Source organism: Falco cherrug, chromosome 15 (assembly GCF_023634085.1).
Source record: "Falco cherrug isolate bFalChe1 chromosome 15, bFalChe1.pri, whole genome shotgun sequence".
NCBI lineage: Eukaryota > Metazoa > Chordata > Aves > Falconiformes > Falconidae > Falco > Falco cherrug.
In genome coordinates, this window is record NC_073711.1 from 22,825,497 (window position 1) to 22,846,116 (window position 20,620).

The window sequence follows — 20,620 nt, forward strand, 5'->3', positions numbered from 1 at the left end:
ACCAACGCTCCTCTACTTTCCCCCAGGTAAGTCTCGCCTAGGTGTTCTGACCAACCTTCAAAACTCCATTTCAGTACAGAGCCACTTACACTGGACTGATGACATTATTTTGAGAAACAGTGTACAATTATTTTGAGAACAGATGGCACCAAGAACCTGGCCACAACTCCCTGTTTTTGGTTACAACCCTTCGGTGGCAGAGGGCAGACTAAGCGTACAAGACGATGTGATGTCTACCTGTCCTCTGCAACCAGCAGACCCTTCCCACGGCTGGGGAGAGCCCAGCACGCCACATCCCTTCTCCAGGCAAACTGCCCAAATAATTCACCAAGAATTACTCTGCCACAGCATGCTGTCCAGAAACAGAAAAAAGCCCCGTATGTATTACTTCCTAAATCTTTTCCTACCTCCCCAATTATAGTTATTTTTTTAAAGTATTACAAAAAGCAGCGTGCATAGACTCGATTGCACACCCTCACTGCATTTCTTTATCCGTGACTACAAGCAGAACACTACTTTGTCTCTAACGCTTTATTCCTACTATTTCCATACCAAACGAGCAGGCTTTTAGAGGACAGATATAAATCAACGGGGTCACATACCCCCAAACGACTGCTGGAACCAGAGGATGCTGGCTGTTACTTCAGGAGATGGTGGGATACAGGTGGGAAAATGAAGAAAAACAAGGAAAGAAACAATTAAGGTATTTCTGCATCTTACTTTGGTGGAATTAAAAATACTGGCAGGAAAGCGATGATACCGTCAGGAACGCTTATGCAAGCGCACCTCGGAAGTGGGTACATCCCTCGTCCATGGGTGAAAGCTGCCAACCTGGGAGCAGACAGACACCCGAGCACTCGGGACACTCACCAGGGCATGCACTTTGCCCGGTGCTTGTGAACGAGTTTTTGCAGAAATGTGGCACGACAGGGCTCACTCGGGGAAGAAGCACAGAATCGATGCTCCGTGAGGCTCAACTATTACAGGGCTTTTTTTTTTTTTTTTTTTTTGAAAACAAAATGCATTTTAGTTTAGGCATAAAACACTTTAATGAGCAGTACACAGTACCCCGCTGCCTGTGCTCCACGAGCGGAGCCATTAGTGAGGCGCCTGCTGAACACTAACACACATGCTGGCAGAACCGCTGTTGTATTCCCCAGCACAGCCACCTGAAGGGATTATTTAGATTTGATAACACCAGTAACGGCTGAGTGGGCCACCACTCCCCAGACACGCTATCACATCTCAGAGGGACAGCCATCGAAGAGTCGGTGAATTAGAGCAGCATTAACAAACTTTTCATCTCCAAGCCAAACTAGTGATGCAACACCCTGCAGCTTCTGGGACAAAGATGTGCACTACAGTGCCTCAACCTCTGCCATGAAAAATTGCCCTTGTATCTTAAATGAGTTACATATTTGAGTACCCTGTAAGATAGGGAAGCGGGGCGTTATCGAGCTGCCAAATCTCACTCCTGTCATGAGGTCATTTCTGGCACGCAGCCAGGCAAGATTTCAGCCAAAATCTCTGTGCTGACCATCACTCCCCATTCTTCCCCACCACCCCCCGGCTCCTCTCCCTCCTGCCTCAGATCAGAAAAAGAGGCAGGAGGGGAAATAAAATATTTTTAAAAATCAGGGAGGGGAATATTTTCTTGTTTTTAAATCCACTTGTACAATTACAATACACGCAGTCGTTACTTGGACTCTTTGCTGAAAATACTTTGCATAGCTAAACACAGCAAAGGGCTGTGTGTTGAGGGCTGACAGCAGCATGTTTACTAGGCTGCTGGGTCCCCCCCAGCGCGCCCCCCACTCCATCCACTCCCCCACAGGTCTCTGGGAGAGAAATGCCATTGATCAGATTGCTTAAAACAATTATTTAGTTATTTCTGCTTAATTTACGTAAGCACCCGTCTTCCCATACACATGCATGGGACCGCACTTTGGATTGACCAGCTTGGTTGCTACGGGTCGGAAACCAGCTAGGCACCCCGGATGCGCCCTGAAGTTTTTAATGTGGTTGATGATAATTTTTTTAATAAGGCTGTTTGCAACTTGCTCGTTTCATTGCTTTCATCAAAGGAGGGCTACATTCACAGCACCTTTAGAGGCAGAAGGTGGTGGTTTTCAGCCACACATAGACCACAGTGACCGGGAACGCAGTAAAGTCAGCGAGGAACAGGAGAGCAGCACCACTACAAATAACATTAATTACACGTTGTTACAGCACCAGCTCCCAAACAGAGCGCGCGCTCAGTGCCAGCAGTCAGGCTGCAAGCTGCGTGCTGCCCACCGAGCTCAGCCTTCCGCACGCCCTTACTAGGGGAAACTTTCTCATCACAACTGACTGCTTCAATACGTCTGAAAGAATTTCTCATCTTATGCCCTACAGGCCAGATGTAAAACAAAGAGATAAATAATTAGCGTTACCTTATCTGGAGTATATCAGCTGTAGCGAGGGACACTTGGATCTTCATATGCATCCAGAGACAAATTATTTAACCCTGTAATTTACGAATGCCTCAACTATTTACCCTGGTATTTCATTATACGTTCGCTGGAAAGAAGAGCTCTAAAGACTAAACAGATCCAGCACGATAACACGAAAGGAACTTCAGCCGCGTGCTCTTACAAGACAACCGAAGAATTCCAGCATGACACCACGCCACTCCGACCCACTGCACGTTGACACTGCTTGAGCACTGAAGGGAGGGAACAAACCCCCCCAGCCGACTGACGACCACGGCTCTCTCCAGTTCAACACTTACTTAGGTTTTACTATCGGAAGCCTCAGAATCCGAACATGGAGCGGAAGGCACAAGCCTGGCTTTCCCGGGAGCAGCCGAGGCCGGCGCAGCGCAACGGCTGCCAAGTAGGAGGAAGAGTTTCCAAACTCGCAGCTTTATCAAAGCTATTTTTGTCCTGCCCCCCCCTCCCCGCACCGATAAGCAGCGAGGCGAGGGCTGCCGGGGCGCTGGCGCGGGGCTCCATGCCTCCGCCGGCTGGGACCCCCACCGGGCCCCACCGGGCCAAGCCAGCCGGCATCTTTGGGGAGCGGGCCATCCGCTCGCGAGGCTCGAAGGGGAGGAAACTCCTTCCTCCAGCTTATCCTGCTCGCAGCGAGGTTTCGTGCCTGGAAAAAATGAGCTAAGTTTGCGAGCGGAGGCCCCAGCTCCGCTCCTGCTCTCCCAGAGGCTCTCGGGACAGGGAGCGCCCCCGGGCACCCCGCTCCGGGGGCTGCACCAGCGGGGGAACGGGAGGCAGAGGCCAGCCCGCCCGGCCCGGCCCGGCACGGGCTCACACTGCGGGGGGCTCACGCTGCGGGGGGCACACCGCACACCGAGCCGCCGCTCAAGGGCTGTGCATCCCGCTCCTGCGGCAGGGGCGGGCAGCGGGGATTTACAGCACCGCAGCCTGCCCAGAGGGGAGGCAGGCAGGGGGTGCGGGCAGCAGGGTCCCCCACAGCCGGGGGCCTGCAGCAGGGGCCTGGCAGCAGCGGGGCCGCTGGCCGGGGACGGAGCGCGGGGGGTCCCGGGCAGAGCCGCCCCCCGGCACAGGCGCCGCGCTGTGCCCCGCCGCGGGCCGCGCTCTCGGCGGCGGAGCCGACACGGCCGGGCTGTCACGACGGAGCGACAGGAAAGCGGCGGGCAGCAGGTGGAGCGCAGGCGGCCCCCGGCAGCCCCGCGGAGATCCCCGCAGCCCGGCTACCCCCGCAGCCCCAGCCGGGGCACCGCGAACCGACCCTCCCCAGTCCCCCTCCCGTCAGCGCCGCTTCTCGCCCCCCCCCCCCCCCCCCGCAAAAAAAAAAAAACCCGCAACTGCGCGAGGAGGGTTGTTTTTTCTTGCAGCCCCCACGGGAGCGGGCCGGCCCCAAACCGCATACGCGGGCAGGGGCGCGGAACCACCGGGGTCCCCAGGCCGGTCGCGGGTGGGGGGACACGCGGGGCTCCGCGACAAGTGCGGTCCCGCCCGGCCGCGACCCCCCCTCCGCCCGGCCGGCACCCACCTGCTGGCGCCGCTCCGCCCCCTCGGCGGGCCGCTGCGGCCAGGCGGCGGCTGGGGAGCCCGGCGCTGCCGCCGTCCCGTCCCCGCGCGGCGGGGCGGCGGGCTGCGGGCCGCGGTCGCGGCGCAGCTCGGAGCGCAGCTCCAGGTAGCAGCCCAGCGTCAGGACGTGCAGCGCCAGCGACAGCGCGAAGAAGCCGAGGAAGAGCCGCCAGCTGCCGCCGCAGGCGCAGCCCCCGCCGCGGGGCGCCGCCGCCTCCCCCTTGCGCTCCGCACCCATGGCCGGCGGTACGGAGCGGCCGGGCGCCGAGCCGCTACTGCTCCATGCTCGGCCGGGGCGCGCCGTGCCGCCGGGGGCTGCGCGGCCGGGGCCGCCCCAGCGCTCCGCCAGTGGGCGGGGACACGGCGCGGGGCGGGGACGCGGCGCGGGGCGGGGCAACGAGCGGCGGCCCCGCCCCGCCCGCGGGCAGGGCGCGGGCTGGGTGGTGGGCGCGGGTGCGGACGGGGCTGCGGTGCGGGTGCGGGCAGGGCTGGGAGCAGGGCCGCGGGTGCGGGCAGGGCCGGCTGCGGGCAGGGTGGTGGGTGCGGGCACTCCCTGGGTGCGGGCAGGGCCGGCTGCAGATGCGGGCAGGGGTGCAGGCAGTGTGGTGGGCGCAGGCAGGGCAGTGGGTGCGGGCAGGCCCCTGGATGCAAGAAGGCTCCTGGGTGCGGGCAGCCCCAGGTGCAGGCAGGCCTCTGGATGTGAGATGGCTCCCGGGTGTGGGCAGGTCCCAGCGTGGGGCAGCCCCAGCTGCAGGCAGCCCCAGGTGCGGGCAGGCCATGGCCCCACAGGAGGAGCACAGCCATGCCAGCTGTCCCCGGCGGTGGCGGAGGGCTGCCATGTCCGCAGGCAGTGCTCGTGCAGGTGGCCTTCACCTTGTGATGCCCCGCTGGGTGCAGCCGAAGGTGGGCTCCTGCTTGGCTGCGCTGCGGGGGCTGGGAGCATCTCCCAGGCATCCCGTGCCTCCATCCCACCGGTCTGGCTCAGCACACCCGGGGCCTCCAGCACCCTCCTGGTTCCTTTCTTTAAGCAAATGGAGCAAAGAGCTGCAGAGCAAAGCTGAAAGTGGTGGGCGGGGGGTGCTTGGCACAGGCCATGCGTGGCCGTGCTGGGAGCCACCTGCCGGGCTGGGAAGCGAGGGGGGGCAGCTTGCTCCGCCTGGTGGGGCCTCGAGCCCCTGGGAGCGCAGCTGCCTTAGGCAAGGGTCTCTCGGAATGAGTTTCCCTGCCAGGGGGCTGGGTGCAGGCAGGGCAGCCCCGGGGGAGGCTGGAGGAGGATTTCTGGGAGCAGTAACAGATACCCACAGCCCGGGCCTCAGCACCACTTGGGAGGCAAATGCAGCTGGGCACTGGGTGCCTGGCAGGCTTTTGGATGTTTTACGACAACTCCCAACACCTTCTCCAGCTTTTGAAGGTTGTTCCTGATGGCTAGAAAGAAATGAAAGGCAGAAAGCAGCTTGGACAAAGGTTAACCAGGATAAAGTGTGGGCTTTGGGAGGGAAGGCTGTGAACTTCTAGAACATGGGCTTGAATAAACCATGCGTTCGGGTATGTATCCCTCAGAAAACAAGGAGTGCGGGAAGACGTCCAGGGAGTTGCTGGTTCCTTATTGGAATTAGAGTAATGGCACATCTGCAGACCATCCCAATGCAGAAGCGAGATAGAAAGAATAGCATGAGATCAGCTTGGTCATCTCGAACACAATAAGGAACACGCACAGAAAGTATAAATCAGAGCCGTCCCTAATACCCAGTGTAAAAGAATAGTGCGAGCATGTGGGGACAAGAGCGGGGTGGGGGGGGCAAGCAGTGAGTGGCATGGGAGATAAGGAGACATCGACAAGTATGTCAGTAAACAAGGAGAGAAAAACCAGGTGGTTCTTCTCAGCGAGGAGGAGCACATACAGCTGAAATGGAAGCAAACAGAAGGGTTGGGACTATTTTAGTGAGAAAGTACATTAAAAAAAATAAATTCACATTTCAGTCGGGCGACAGCTAACGCTAGTGACAGGTAAGACTAGGGAAGGGAGGGAGGAGTAGAGGTGAGAACATCAGGAGTTTTGCAAATAGCTGGGCCTAATGAAGGTGATGTTTTAGCCAAATCATTAGGGGTTATCACTGGGAATTCGTGGGGTCAAGGGAAGCGTAAAAGACTGGGTGAGGCTGAATAAAATGTTGGGAAGTAATTATATTATTACTGTATATATTGGCTAAATACCCCCAAACATGGCATATCATCGAGGCGTGTGTTAGCACCTGAACAGTGGGATGGAAGGGAGGACAGCTGGGGGGGTTTACTGAGGGTTATCTTGCCAGGCCAATCTCACCTCCTCGGTGACCAGGTACAGCAAAGCCAGCAACTGTTTTATCTTGATTTCCAGCGTGCTGTGACATTCCTGCTGCTGGCCGGTTCCCTCCCCTGGGTCACCATCAGATCCACCAGCCCCTGGGGCTTGCAAGAGCAGAGGCAGGCTGAGGGCAGGGGCCCCTCCTTGAGCGGGGCAGGTTCCTCAAATGAGCATCTGCAACGCAGCGAGCAGTTTGTCAATAGTCTATCGTCAAGGAAGCAACGTATCAAAAGGAACTCTGCAAAAGTGTTTGCTGGCTCTATTACTGACCAGTGTTCTACTTGATAATGCAAAAGAGTGAGATTAGTGAGATTCCATGTGATGCCTGCATACCTCAAGCTGCAAGGAAGTTGGAGTACAGCGTTAGGAGTTATCTTACCAAATTGGAGAGGCGGCCTGAAGAAAATAGGATACAATCTGGAAAAAGAAAAGAAAAGAACAAGGAAAAAAAAGGAGCACAAAGGTCTTAATGGAAGGAAGGAGGGCTGAGGCTGCAGAGGCTGAGGCAGGAGTGGCTAGGTGGCACTGCGGAGGAGCACTGCCAGCTGGTTTTAGAGGATCAGATAGCGCAGAACAGATCATCCGTGCGGGGAGAGCGAGCACTGAGAGGGAACGTTAGAATGGTCATCACATCGATAGGAAGGGTAGCCGCACCGAGGGCTTTCACCGAGCAAGTCTGTTGGACCCGTTGGAGCAAGTCCAGAGGAGGCCACGAAGATGGTCAGAGGGCTGGAGCCCCTCTGCTGTCCCGGTGGGCTGGGGCAGGGGCTGCTCCGCCTGGGGAAGGGAAGGCTCCGGGGAGACCTTCTGGCACCTTCCAGTACCTGAAGGGGCCGACAGGAAAGCTGGGGAGGGGCTTTGTACGGGGGGGTGCAGTGACAGGGCGGGGGGGAATGGCTCTAAGCTGACCGAGGGCAGACTTAGGGCAGATACTGGGAAGAAATTCTTCCCCGTGAGGGCGGCGCTGGCAGAGGCTGCCCAGAGCAGCTGTGGGTGCCCCATCCCTGGGGGTGCTCAGGGCCAGGCTGGACGGGGCTGGGGGCAACCTGGGCTGGTGGGAGGTGTCCCTGCCCCTGGCGGGGGTTGGGGCTCGGGGGGCTGTCAGCTCCCTCCCAGCCCAAACCAGGCTGTGATGCTCTGATTCTATGACATCCCCCAGGCTCAGGGAGTGCTGGGGAGGCTCCCCTGGGGATGGAGCTCTGCTCTTGGCCTGTGCTGGATGTGCTGCGGGAGGGTCTCGTGTAGCTGGTGGTGCCCAGGGACGTGTCCCCTGAGCCCACCCGGACACACCTGCTGCTGCACGGCTCTCGGGGCTGGTGAGCTGGGTGGTCCCTGGCAGGGCTGTTCCCATGCTCTGTCATCCTGTGTGTAAGGTAAGTTTTACACGAGGCTGGCCTTTCCAGGAGAAAGCCTTCCAAGTCCTGGAACAGATTGCCTGGGAATTTGTGGGGTCCTCATCGCTCAGTATTTCACAGATTATGGCTATAAAGCATACTATACTTGCTGTTTATCCTGCCTTTGGGAAGGAGGATGAACTAGATGACGTCTTTGTAGCCCTTCCTAGTCTTATTTTTCTGCAGTGGGTTTTTTTCCCCTTTAAGTTCTGTGTAATAGTCATGAAATTATATGAGTCTCTGTTTTCATTTAAGAAAGAAATATTTCCCTAATATTTGTGAAGAAAAAACCTGGAAGAATTAACCACTGCCAACCCTAACAACTCAAGAGAAAAAAGCAAATAAAAGCAAATGAATCCTCTGTACAAAATTCTGTAATTATTTTAGGATGATTTATAATTATTTGGATGCTTATGGTTGTTACTGTTTTACAAGATCAGGATATTTAAAAACAATCATACATTGACCTGCCGAGGCTTGCAATAGCCTAGTTCCAATTTCAAGAGTAATTTCTTACTTTTAAGATGAGTTTTAGAGGTTCAAGCCAGTCCAGAAGTCCCTGAAATACTTTGTACTGTGTATGTCCATAGGGTCTTAAAGACAGGTCTGTATTGCAAACGTCTCAAGTCCAAGCTGCGTAGCGGGGTCAATCAGTTATTAATATTAACTAAGTTAATAATATTAATTAACATTAATAACAAGTTCACCATTTCTGCTCAGATCTCATTAGGGACATTTGCCAAATCCTCAAATTGAGGTACTTCTGCCTGCTAGAGGAGATCATTGTGCAGCATCCCACCAATTAAAAAGACATCCCATCTTATGATATAAATAATATATAACATGTGTCATCTCAGACCCGAGAGAGGTCCTCACCCGTTGACCACGTGGCACCGGTCAAGCCCCACAAATGGAGGTTTCTGTTTCTGCCGAGTTTTATTTTAATGGCTCTCGTTCTGAGCATTGCTGCCAGCTTCAGGCTTTGGTGAGCGCATGGTGGGGAGATGTTTTCTTTCTGAGCCACGAGTCCTCTTTCTCTGCTGAATGCAGCCTGTGCCTGTTCTTTTCCAAGTTTCATCCCCTTTTACTATGCCATCCGTGATAAACTTTATTATATGGATGAGGAACCTCAAAGGTTTAAGTTGTCTTCTGTAGCCCAGCCTCATCGCTCCAAGGAGTCCCAGTCCAGGAGAGGCAGGACCCGAGGACAGAAAACCCTCCCACTCCTAACGGCTGCAGAAATGGCACAGATTCGTAATGCTTCGGATGGGCTGATCAAAGGCAGGGTCCACAATAGGAAAATCAAGAACAGTCCTTTTTAATCAGAAAATAACATTACTTCTTTCACAAGGAAGAGGTCCCCCCACCCAAATTTTGCCTCTTTATATCTGCTGGACTTTATTGGGTCCAGCTGCCCCTGCTTCCCCCCCCCCCCCCCCTGCCCGTGAACAATAGAGAGAAATCTAGGAAAAAAGGAAACATTCCAAAAATAAAGGCATTGTTCCCTCCAGCCCATGTAGAGCGAGAGTCCTCTGGAGGGTGGGCAGAGGCTGGAGAGGAGAAGAACGCGCAGAGGCAACATCTCTAATGCCAGGCAACTTTTTCTCTTGATTCCTAAACTTGCTGTTTTTTTCCCAGCCCCACAGTGCAACCGAGCTAGCCTTCCCATCCAAGCAGGGTTTAACCAAAGGTGGGAGGAAAAACCTGCTACAGCAGCCTTGTCAGTGTAGAAGATCTCCCTTCCTTTTGGGATGGGTAAAACTCTCTCAGCATAACACAGGGCACTTTATGGCAGGTCCAAGTGCCAGGGGCTATGCATATGTAAGGGATCAGGCAATCCTCTTAGAAGGATGTTGTAAAGAAGATTTTAGCCCATTTCCCATTTACATTTTGAAAACAGCTGTAATACTTGCAGCGGCAATAGAGTAGATTTTAACATGTGTGACCTAAAAGCTTTGGAATTCATGACTTTCCTTTGAGGAAAGCTCCGCTAAATTGCAGGAAAGCCATCCCTTACTCTCTCGGTGATGTTAGCAGCAACGTTAACGTTAATACAATAAAGTCTCCTGAAACCTGAAGTCATAGCATACCGACTGTGTCCTCAGATACATTTATAAATCCTTAGGACAAAGGATCCTGACTTTCATAAAGCCTCCATACATCACTGCAATTACAATTATTTTTCCTCAGCATGAGCCGAGACGTTTCGTACAAGCTGGTTTACTTAAGATTGCCTTTTCAATAGCTATGAGCTCTGCCTGTGCAGGAAAGCTCATTACTTGTGTCCGACTGCTTCCATTGGGGCATGGATCAAGCAACATGTTCATGTTATAAAAGAAACACATACTAAGCAATTGCATTCATGGGATGCCTCTTTCCTGGCTCTGCCCAGGACTCTTCTGAGATTTCCCCCTCCCTCAGGCCATCGCTACCTGTCTCTGATCATTCATCCATCTCTCCCACCTTACTCTGTGAATTCTTATAACTGTCATTTCAAATGACACCTACCAAGCTTCTTGTGCCTCTCCTCAAGCTCTCCTGCACCAGTATCATCCCATTCCCCCCACCTGACTGGCAGTCACTGTAACAGGCTTCCATGAGAGGCGCAAGACAGAGGATGACTACAAAACACTTGATATCCTAGCCTCAGCTGAACAGCCACTGCATTGTAAGCCTGAATTATTTTTCTTCTCATAAGCACTAGGCAGCATTTACAGAGCACAGAGCATCACTCGAGGGGACATTTTACATCATTAAACATGAAAGAAGGCAAAGCAAAACCTCCCACTATGTATTGAGAGACATTTTTTACTTTGAGAAGCAGTAACAATTATCAACGAGCAATAATAACAAGAGTAGTTATGTACGCTTGTATGCTTGCATCCTTTTTGCAGAGAGGAAAAACCCAACAGGTCTATTGAACCTTATTGTGCTTATTTTCACATGCTCTTCCCCCTGTACTACCAACTTCTAAGAATTAGCAGCATGTTGCCATCGAGCTTTCCTGCACAGACGAGCTGTGCTGTGCTTTCTGCTTTAAGGGAAGATGGAGGCCCAACTGCTCAGCCAGTTTGCTGTGTCTTTACAGAGCGTACGAGGAGGAGGTTTGGCCAAAGAAGGCTCAGTTAAGCCTAAACACAGCTTCTTCTAGAGAGGGTAACTAGGATGTTGCTCTTGGTTCTGTTGTATGTTTATTTATATGTTATTTGGTGATAATGAAAAACAAATGTTCGGAATCTATTCAGTTCTTAAACTTTTATAGACTTATTGTCTTTATTTTCAACTGTGCAACCGTCTCTCAGCCTCCCCCTCCCTCAGACACATGGAAGTGCAGTCGGTGACCAGCGTCAGCTGTGCTCTTACTCATCCTGGCTGGAACAATGATATTCCACACCACGTTATACAACCTCCCCGGTACTTGCTGCCTCATCGCCCCAGATCCCTCGGCTCCCCACAGCCCAGGTCGCTCAGGCGAGCGGGCAGCAGAGCAGCCTTCCAAGTTATTGTCCTGGGGTGCCAGTTTCAGGATTCACTGTTGCCAGTGCAAGAGGATATGATCTTTGCCTCGAGGAACACACATGATATGTGCAAGGCACCCTTCCAGAAAGCCTGGAGCCTGCTTTGCCCCTCGTATGGCCAACACTCGCCCCTCACCAGCCCACACGAATGCAGGGAGGAGGCAAAGGGAGCTAGAGGACCACGACGAGGGTGCTCCTCTCCTCTGCCTGTTGCCAGAGGATGGCAGGAGTTTCCCCAGGCTCCAGCATTCCTGCTGCAGGCATTCGCCCGACCTGTCCGCAGGGGCGCCCGGCTCTGGGTTCAGTGCTCCTTGCGGGAGGGAAGCTATCCCGCAGAGCTGCGCTGCCCCTGCCCTGCTGGGAGACCCCCAAGGTACACCCCGTCCCACCTAAACAAACAGAGTGGCCGCCCTCGGCGTGGGAGCAGAGGGGTCTTGCAGCGTAGCAGTCTTTGTCCGTACTGGGGCTCAAGCTGTGGCCCTGCTCCGTCTGCAAATAATTTTGGTCCCTTTGTCTCTGCTAATGCACAGCACAAATTACCTCTTTGGAGAAGCAGCCCTGATTAAATTGTTATCCATAGAATTTAAATCTCTACAGCAAGAGAAGCAGAAGCCAGAGAGGCTGAAATATGCACCGACACCACAAATCTAAGGCAGGGGGGTTCCAGAACATCTCCCGCTGGATTTCCCTCTGGCTGGAGGAGACCTTATGGTCATGAAACCAAGGTTACCACCTGCTCTGCAGGGACAAGCCTAAGCACAAAATGCAGTACTGGCCAGCAGAGTTAATTCTCAATGATATCAGCTCAATTTCCGTGATGCACATGAGCCCAAGTACCATCCCATGCTCGTGCATCTCTCCACTGACACAACACAGTCTGTGCAAGGCTGTTCCCAGCCCAGCTGCATGCATGGTGCTGGCCTGGCCTGTCCCATAGCTCAGCATACCCGAAGGTTTGGTACCCACTGGACTAAACCGGCTTTCTGCACCTCAGTGGAAAGCCACAGACTTCTCTTGCGCTGCTGCAGTTCCTCCTGGTATTCCTCGATGCCCATCAGGAGAGCAGCAGTGGTGTGGCTCTTACCGGAGCTCTGCTCTAGGGCATCTGTGGCACTGACTGATGTCCCATCTCCCTGTTGCTGATTCCTTCACATGGACTTGCAGGACCAGTGGCTGTGGGCTCCAATGCAGTCAGCACACGAAGCACCATCGCTTGTTACCATGGAAGCATTGTGGGCTGTGGTGTCTCTGCTTTGTTACCTGGTGGGATCATCACAGGAGCCTGTCTGCCCTCCAGAACCACCCCCAGAGCCACCAGCCCTGGGTCATAGGATCATTTAGGTTGGAAAAACCTTTAAGATCATCAAGCCCAACCCTTAACCCAGCGCTGCCGAGCCCACCACTAACTCATGTCCCTAAGCACCACATCTACACAGTTTTTTAAACACTTCCATGGATGGTGACTCCACCACCTCCCTGGGCAGCCTGTTCCCATGCTTGACAACCCTTTCAGTGAAGAAATTTTTCCTAATAACCCCTCTCTGCAAAAAGCACTCATCCTGCCCTTCCTCAGGCACATCTGGCCTGCAGCTTCTACATTTCTGATGCACTATATATAGAGAGCAATGGTGCTTCGTTATTAGCACTAAAAAGCCCAGGATCTGGAGGAGATCACAGCACTGCCCTCCTTCCTAAGGCAGCTTTAGCCCTGGTATAGCAACATGCCACGTCTCTCTGGTTGCAGCTACACAGATGATTTAGGCTGCTGTAAACAGCTGTTTTGGGTTAAGCAGATTAAAAAACATATATATAAAATTAAAGATTATTGAAGAAAAATGGAAAAAGAATGAAAAATTACCTTGATTGCAGTGGGTTTTGGTAGTGTGGTGGCCAGTGTGCCCTCGTGCCTGATGCCCACAGGCATCCACGTGGATATACCACCTCCCAGCAGCATCGCCAGCCAGTGCCGATGTGGAGGGTCTCAGCTCAGCCCTTGCCCACCACGCAGCCTCAGCCTGCCCAGCAAACACAGCTGCAGGGGGGCAGACAGCGGAGTGAAGCCCCCCACCCCCTGGCTCCAGGCATTTCCCTCTGCCCCTCCCCACACTGTGCCCGCAGAGGTGCCAGCGGGGAGGAGAGGTCAGTACATATCGGGAGCTAGGGACCAGAGCTCTGGGTTAAACTTGAACTTTGAGCATTTCAGGTATGGTAGGGTGAGCCCAGGGTAAAGAAGTAAAGCCTTGGCTTTGAGAAGGGTAAATCCAAGGGATTTATATCAAAGCAGGAAAGGTCATAAGGAGGACATATGGAGCTGTCCTTTGCTGCTCGCTTCAGTTATTGGAAACTGCATGCCCAAGGCGCTGATCCGGCTCCAGGACCTCCACATATGGGGTTTAGTTTCCAGGTGACCTGGGACATCAGTGATTTGCAACCTTGAGACTGTTAATATGACATGACAGCAATAACCAGGGGAAGGAAAACCCGAGTGTTTGTTCTTAGATGCATCCCAGCAGTCGCAGATTTAAGCGAGGGGAAAGATCACAAGGCTGAGATGTAATATCCTACAGCAACACAGCCTTAAACCGGCAATTTCCTCTGGGGATCCCACGTTGGATCAGGGCTCAATAAAGCATGCCATTTGAGCCTTGGTTGGAGGGTTTGGAAAGGGGCAGTAGCCGTTTGTTATGGTGTGGAATAGCAAACTCCAAATTGCTTATTACAAAGGCATATTTCAAGCAGCAAACAGATACAGCCCTAATGAGTGCCATTCGCCTTCATCTCTTATTACAGGTCCAGCAGCCATGTCTCCACGAGCTCTGGATTGCTAGCTTTGGGGAAAGCTGCATTTCTAGGCTAAACCAGCCAATACAAACATGTGTGTTTCATCTCAGAATGAAAAAAAAAAAAAAAGATTGAAAAATAGCAAACCATGTAATTTTTGAAAGAAGTAATTCATTTGCGATTTGAAATAACATACTTTTGGATGTGAAGGCCAGTTTCACTGGATCAATTGGATGAAGACATCTGCTTTATTTCAAAGAGATCTGAAGAGGTAAGACTTGACAGTTCTTTGTTAAGGTCTTTGCTATCTCCTTTGTATATCTAAATTGCATTTATTGATATATAATGTTGCTGTTTTGGTAATACTTCTAAATCTCATAACCTTCTGTTTCAAATTCACAGTCTTCTACCACTTAAGCTATTATTATTTTTACCAGTCCCAAGGGTGTGCTAGAGTCTCTTTGGTACAAATTAGAAAGGCTTTTATGAAAAACTTACAGTTTACATAAAAGAGGTCCTCTCTTTGGCTTCCTAACTCCACCATCCCTAATGCAAATGTAGTGACAGCTTCTAGCATAGACTCACCAAGAACGGGTCTCCATGGCATCTGGTGTTTTCGTACTCACGCTAGACTTGTTCACAACTAGGCTTGGAGGATCTGAAATGGTGTTAGAAACAGTAGCAATTTTCCCCAAGAGAAAGAAAAAGCCAAATGTTGACAAGCTTGTGAATACAAACATGTCAGGGCATCTTCTCCCGACAGCAAAGCTTTCCTTCTAGGTGGGCGTGGACTCACCTGCGGGGCTGGATGCTCCCCAGCCTGGGCACCCCGCGGCGGGGAGGCAGGGCACCAACTGACTTGGCAAGGCACAAACGCTGGGGTAGGAGTGACCCAGTGATCCCGGCTTAGAGAAGGTGTGGGGCAGTCCCCGTTGGTTTTAGAGCAAAGATCAAGTCACAGGCAAGAAGGCTGAGTGATCAAGAGGAGGGTGATAGGAAAAAGCTGAGAAGGGCCGGAGGAAGAGTGCGAGAACTTGCTAGTGCAAGCCTTGGAAAAGGCAGCAGGTAGCCCAAGAGAGACAGAGGATATAATCCTAATTATCACATACAGCGGACCCATTCCATACCAAAACCATGAAGAGGACTGGCAGGGAAGAGCAAAGTAGGGTGTAAATGTGGCGGTGGGCCACTGATCGTACAAAGATAACCTCCTGCTAATGTGGCATCTCCTGGAGCAGCTGCTGGTACCTGGTTCAGGGCACTTGTCTTGGCATTTCCACATCAAGACGAGGAAGTCTGATGTAATTTGACATCCCTCATATTTATCAGGCCTGTGATCTTTGCTTGCACTTAACAATTCCTTCTTCAAAGGAAAACCAGATCCTGCACACTTTTCCTTACAGAAAGCTGCCCAAGGGGCAGTGCAAGGGATGGATCCGTGTTGGATCATCCTGGCATGCCTGTGCTGCTCCCCTAACACACCACCAAACTTCCCGCCACAATTGCCTATTGCTCTGTTTGCCCATTAGGGAAACAGGAGGGTGACTGTGTCCAGTCCTTCCCAAACTCAGCCTACAACACCCAGCCTAACCTCACCGAGCCTCCTCTGCCACTCTTTAAGAAGTCCCCAGGACGGGACCAGCACATTCCTGCTGACAGCCAACGAATCTGCTCAGCAGCTGAGGACCTGCCCTTCTGTAAAAGGGAAACATGGTGACCAAGGTCATCCCGCTTCCAGTGCTTCACCCTCAGGCTTTTGAAATTCTTCCCCCCACCCCTTTTTTCAGAATACTGGGACCTAAAGTTTCACCTGATGTGGTTTAATTAACAGGGGTTTGGGCACACTGCTGGCTCAGGGCAAGCTCACAAGAGAGGATGGTCATCCAAGTCCCACATGGCACCAGCAACACCTTCTCCGTCTGTGCCTTCTCTCCTTGAAATATGCATCTCTACAAATATGGATGAGAAAAGAAAGGAACTTCTGCTTTCACATGAAGGCAGAAAACACACTGCTTCTAGCCCTTTCCCATCACAGGGCTTCACTTCAATACAAGTAAAGCTGAATGAATAAAAGACACTGATGTTTTCAATGGAGGAAACACATTGGTATGGCCTTGATCTTCCTCAGTTACCAAAGCAGGTCTAGCAGAATGACACAGACCGGTGCGCAGTGCCAAGGCCATGATCCAAAGTGGGCAAAGGAGAGACCAGGAAAAACAGAGCAAGACAGACATCACGCAGTAAAACCCATCTGGCTCGTAGCAGCTGACAGATAAAGCCACATAAACCCACCTTCTACAGCCCGTGCAGGCAACTCCAGCTCTGCTACGGCAAGGGGGTTGCTAATGAAAAATAGATTGTTAGCTTTTACTTAAGGGAAATTTTAGACAAAAAGACAAGAACAAAGGAGTCCTCCAGGCAAAAATGTGGAAAATTATGATCATTAATAATTTCTTCAACCCTTAACTACAAGATTTTCATCAGATTTCTGAGGTGGCATCACACTAACTTTCCAGTCACAAGATCCATAAACCTACAAAAAAATACCTGTTAGATCACATAAAAATAAGTGAAGAACTCACCCACATCAGGGCACTCCGGGACGTACAGACTTGGAAAGACCTAGAAACATCCTTGAGCTTCCTGGTAGGTGGAAAACACAGCCTGAAAGTGTACTCTTAAGGCAAGGAATAGGAGGGATGATAAAGCACAGGCTGTCTTTTCAGGATTCTTGGTCTTCCATCTTCAAATGTTGGTGTGAAGAACAGGGCCCTTGAGCATATTTTTAGATCCATGGTAACAAGTTGCCCAATTTTCATGAGCCCTAAGCACTCCTCTGCCCAGGGAAGACTGAGAAGCTTCAGGAGCTCTGAAATTGTCCAGAAATATAATTGCAGTTAGTGTGGTTTCTAGATGCATATGCTTGAAAATGACACACTGGTTTTTTTGATAAACCAGAATGCAGAACCTTTTGTGTCATTATTAAACTACATAAATAAATACAGACACAAAGGGAACTCCTAGTTCACATCCAGGAGAGATGCTGTTAGAAATCTGCACCCCACCCATGATTTCAGGGCCCAGAGAGTCCCATCTTGCACCTCAAAGCATTTCCAAGTCTGGAGTTTGATTTGGGTCTGCAGCGCTTTGCATTGTCTTCTCAGGAGTGCAGCATTTTCCATGCTCTTTCCAGCAGAAATATTTTTACGCTGCCCATTGCAGTTTTTATGGAGTCACAAGGCAAATTTATAGCTGAGAAATTTATCTCTCTCTCTCTCCACGCTGCCTTCCAGCTTTGAAGTCTGCAGGCCTATAAGCATGAAAATTTATATCCACTTAACTTTCATCAACTTCAAATCCCTGCTAATGAAATCCCTGGGAACTGACATGTTCCTGGGTGGATTTTTAGCTGCTACAATGGTTCAGGCACCATTTGAGACCCTTCCTTGTGCTGTGTCCAGTGCTCATTGCCAGCAGGAGCAGCATCACTGCTCCCCAGGCTGGGCAGCCATGTGCCGCCTTGATTACTTCTTCAGCCCCGTAAATCTTGAGGGCTCTTTATATGGCAGCCAAGCCCCAAGAGATGCCTCTTTTGAGGCATCGTGGAGGCAGGGCATGCTGGTGGTACCTCTCTTTCTGGAGAGGCAGCGACCAAGGGGAGAGATGCTCAAGGTCTGTTACACCATGAGAGGCCCAGGGAACGGAGGTTGGGGGTGTGACATCTCAGATGGTAAGACACAGAGGCATCAAAAGGAGCTGCTAAGACCAAACAGGTCCTCCAGCATGCCACATGGCACCCCAGCAGCCACTGCCGCAGGAGCAGGAATGCCCGCAGAGTAGCTGGGTCCAAGAATGCAGCTACACAAATCCAGCAGTTAACCATCAGTCCAGAGCTGTTATGCAAAGAGATATCCCTTGCATTTGGCTCAGAAATCCCATTAATTGCACATTGCTGTACGGATATTCCAGAGGCAGCAATGCCATATGCTTGCTCTGAGCATCTGCCAGGGCAGCCCACCCAAGCCACACCACGGTGTCCCTATCCATGGGCTCAGCGAGCGGCTCAGGCTTCATCTCCCCCGCCCTTGGCTGCGGTCTCCCTGCCAGCCCCGGGACCCAGCTATTCACCCTCCAGCAGCAGGCCCTTTTTGGAAGGCTTCACAGCAGGCAGGTGCTGCCTCCCCAGTGCCGAGCACGGTGCCAGCCAGTGCTTTCTCCTCGCTGCAGCAGGAGGCTGGTGGGAATGAACATGGCACGTGGCTTGCTGGTACCCATCCTGCCAGCAGTACTTCCACAGGAAAAAGTAAGCCCAAGCACCTTTTCTGAGAAGTCTGGTCCCATCTGGGTCCTGAAGCTGTTTAACAGCTTAAGCCCTTTGTAGGAGCCCAGGTAAAGCCCAGAGCTGCTCAGATTGGGGCGGAGCAGGACACACCCATGAGGAATCACTAAATTAACCTCATGAAAAACAAGTGGGGGGACTGCAGGCATTAGGAAATGGCCGAGTTGGATTTAATTGCCTACAGCAGGACATGTGCCAACCTGGAGACAGCCTGGTATACCCTTTTCTGTTTGTGGGGCTAAGCACGATCCCCTGTACGCAAGTAAGAAGAGCCACCACCCACCACCCCACCCCCCCGGCCCCATTTCTGTTAGCTGGCCATCAGGCATGTGCATTAGAAGTTCATGCTTCATCCTGGAAACCTTCTTGGCTTCGCCTTATTTTCACACTGTGGTGGCCCCAGAACATGGTACTTTCTGAAAAGCCAAACAGTAAGCTGGAACAAACGAGGACAAATGGATTTTAGAACAGAAGTCCTGCTCCTCCCTGCACACCCCTTGCTGATTTGCATCGATGTTGCTCCTGTACAGCATCCACACTGTCCCCTTGCTTCCCTGCCAAAGCTGGGAAGGTTACCTGAGAAATTTGGTGGGAACTCAGCCAGTTATTGCTGCTGGGAACCTTGTGAGAGGTTGTGGATGACTTAATGTGACTCAAGAAACAAGCGAGCAGTGTGGTTTCGGTTAAAAATGGGCTGGATAACATTGATCCCTAGTTGCCCAGACTGGGAGTAGCACCGTGATCCTCCCACCTGCCTGTCCTGGTGTCCTGGACCTCCTCCCTCTGGGTTTTTTGGGCAAAAAGGCAACCAGGCGGCTGTACCAACGAAATGGCTCCCTCTGGGAGGAGGTGTGATGCCATCTTCTACCCAGCTGGCAGATACCCTGAGCAGAGCGTTGTGGAAACGAGAATCAGGTACCGATCCATCTGCCACCATCAGCGGCCAGGGAGGAGAGATGTGTGCACCTCTGTCCACGTGTAAAAAGATGCGCATGCTGGTGGCACGGGCAGGCAGCTTTGGAATGCTTTGGGTTTTGCAGCTGAAGGGCTGAACATGGATGTTGGCTCCATGTGGGGCAAAAAGGAGAGAAGAGCCAATGGTGTCCCTGCAGGTGACGGGAGAGGAAAGGGGACGGTGCAGCCCTGGTCCACACCTGAGCACAACCCTGCCAGCATTGCCTCCTGCTCCTGGGCCAGCTCCTCTCTTTGAGAAACTCTGGTGAATATATATATATAATTTCTTTTTTTTTTTTTTTTTCCTTCTCTCTGAGACACAAAGGAAACTAGCCTCTTGTAGAGGTGATTTGGTTTGGGCAGAGGGCAACAAGAACCTCATGGAAGGCCAGGACACCCTTCTTCAGTTCCAGCACTGATATATCCCGTTAATTATTTACCCACCCAGCCCCTCGTGCAGTCACACACCAGCCATCCCCCTCCTGGCTGTGCCCTCCATGTCCCCCCTCCTGCACCCACCACTTCTCTGCTCCGGTCCTACAGCAGGGCCGATGCCGCCCAGCACCCGCCCCCCGCCCTCCCCCCCAGCATTTGCCTTCTGCACCCATCTGCTTTTTTAAAAAAATATTTCTGTCTCCATCCAATGTCATTCTTTTTTTGCTCTCTTTTCCTCGTCTTCTTTCCAAACTGAGAATTTTCAGCTCAGGGTAAGAGTGGCCAAAGTGTAACTTCAGCGTTTTATTACATGGCCTTTTGTAGCCTGGCATGCAGCATTCAATTTGGAGCGGAGTGTCCTAGCTCGTTGCATGCCGAGATCTGTTGTCCAGATGAATTAATTCCAGATTATATGTGGGTGTGGACTTCAGCTGGGCAAAATTTGGATACCCTGGTTCAGTCATTATTCTCTGATGAATCTCTTGGTGACAGTCTTTGCCCCTATTGTTCTGAGGTGAGCCCCATGGCAAGAAATGTGAAGGCAAGAAACAAAAGAATATAAAGAAAGGTTACGAAATCAAATTCAGTAAGGCAGGGTTATTGTCCCTCCATTCTGCCTCTTCTGTCCTCCATTTGAGATTGGATTTTGCAGGAGAAAAAGCACCCACAGGAGAGACAGATGGAGCTTGCAGGGCAGGTTCTGGTGGGGAGCAGGGCTCGGCAGCCTGTCCCACGCATCTCCTGGCCGGCGAGCAGCGCGCCGGGACCTACTCGGCCCAGATTAAACCGCAGAGAAAGGGAGGAGGAAG

The 20,620-nt window shown here is 52.1% G+C and overlaps 1 protein-coding gene across 5 annotated transcripts in view; it reads right to left on the minus strand.

Annotated features, from left to right (window-relative positions):
• Nucleotides 1–4,384, minus strand: part of EDA (ectodysplasin A) — an 81,744-nt gene extending 77,360 nt beyond the window's left edge. For all 5 annotated transcript variants that reach the window (XR_008735283.1, XM_055727680.1, XM_055727679.1 and 2 more), the window contains exon 1: nt 4,009–4,384. Coding sequence is in view for 4 of the 5 variants with exons in the window: in XM_055727680.1 (XP_055583655.1) it covers nt 4,009–4,284 (276 nt within the window). In the remaining variant the exon portion in view is untranslated. The remainder of the gene's footprint in view (nt 1–4,008) is intronic.
• Nucleotides 4,385–20,620: the final 16,236 nt, after the last annotated feature.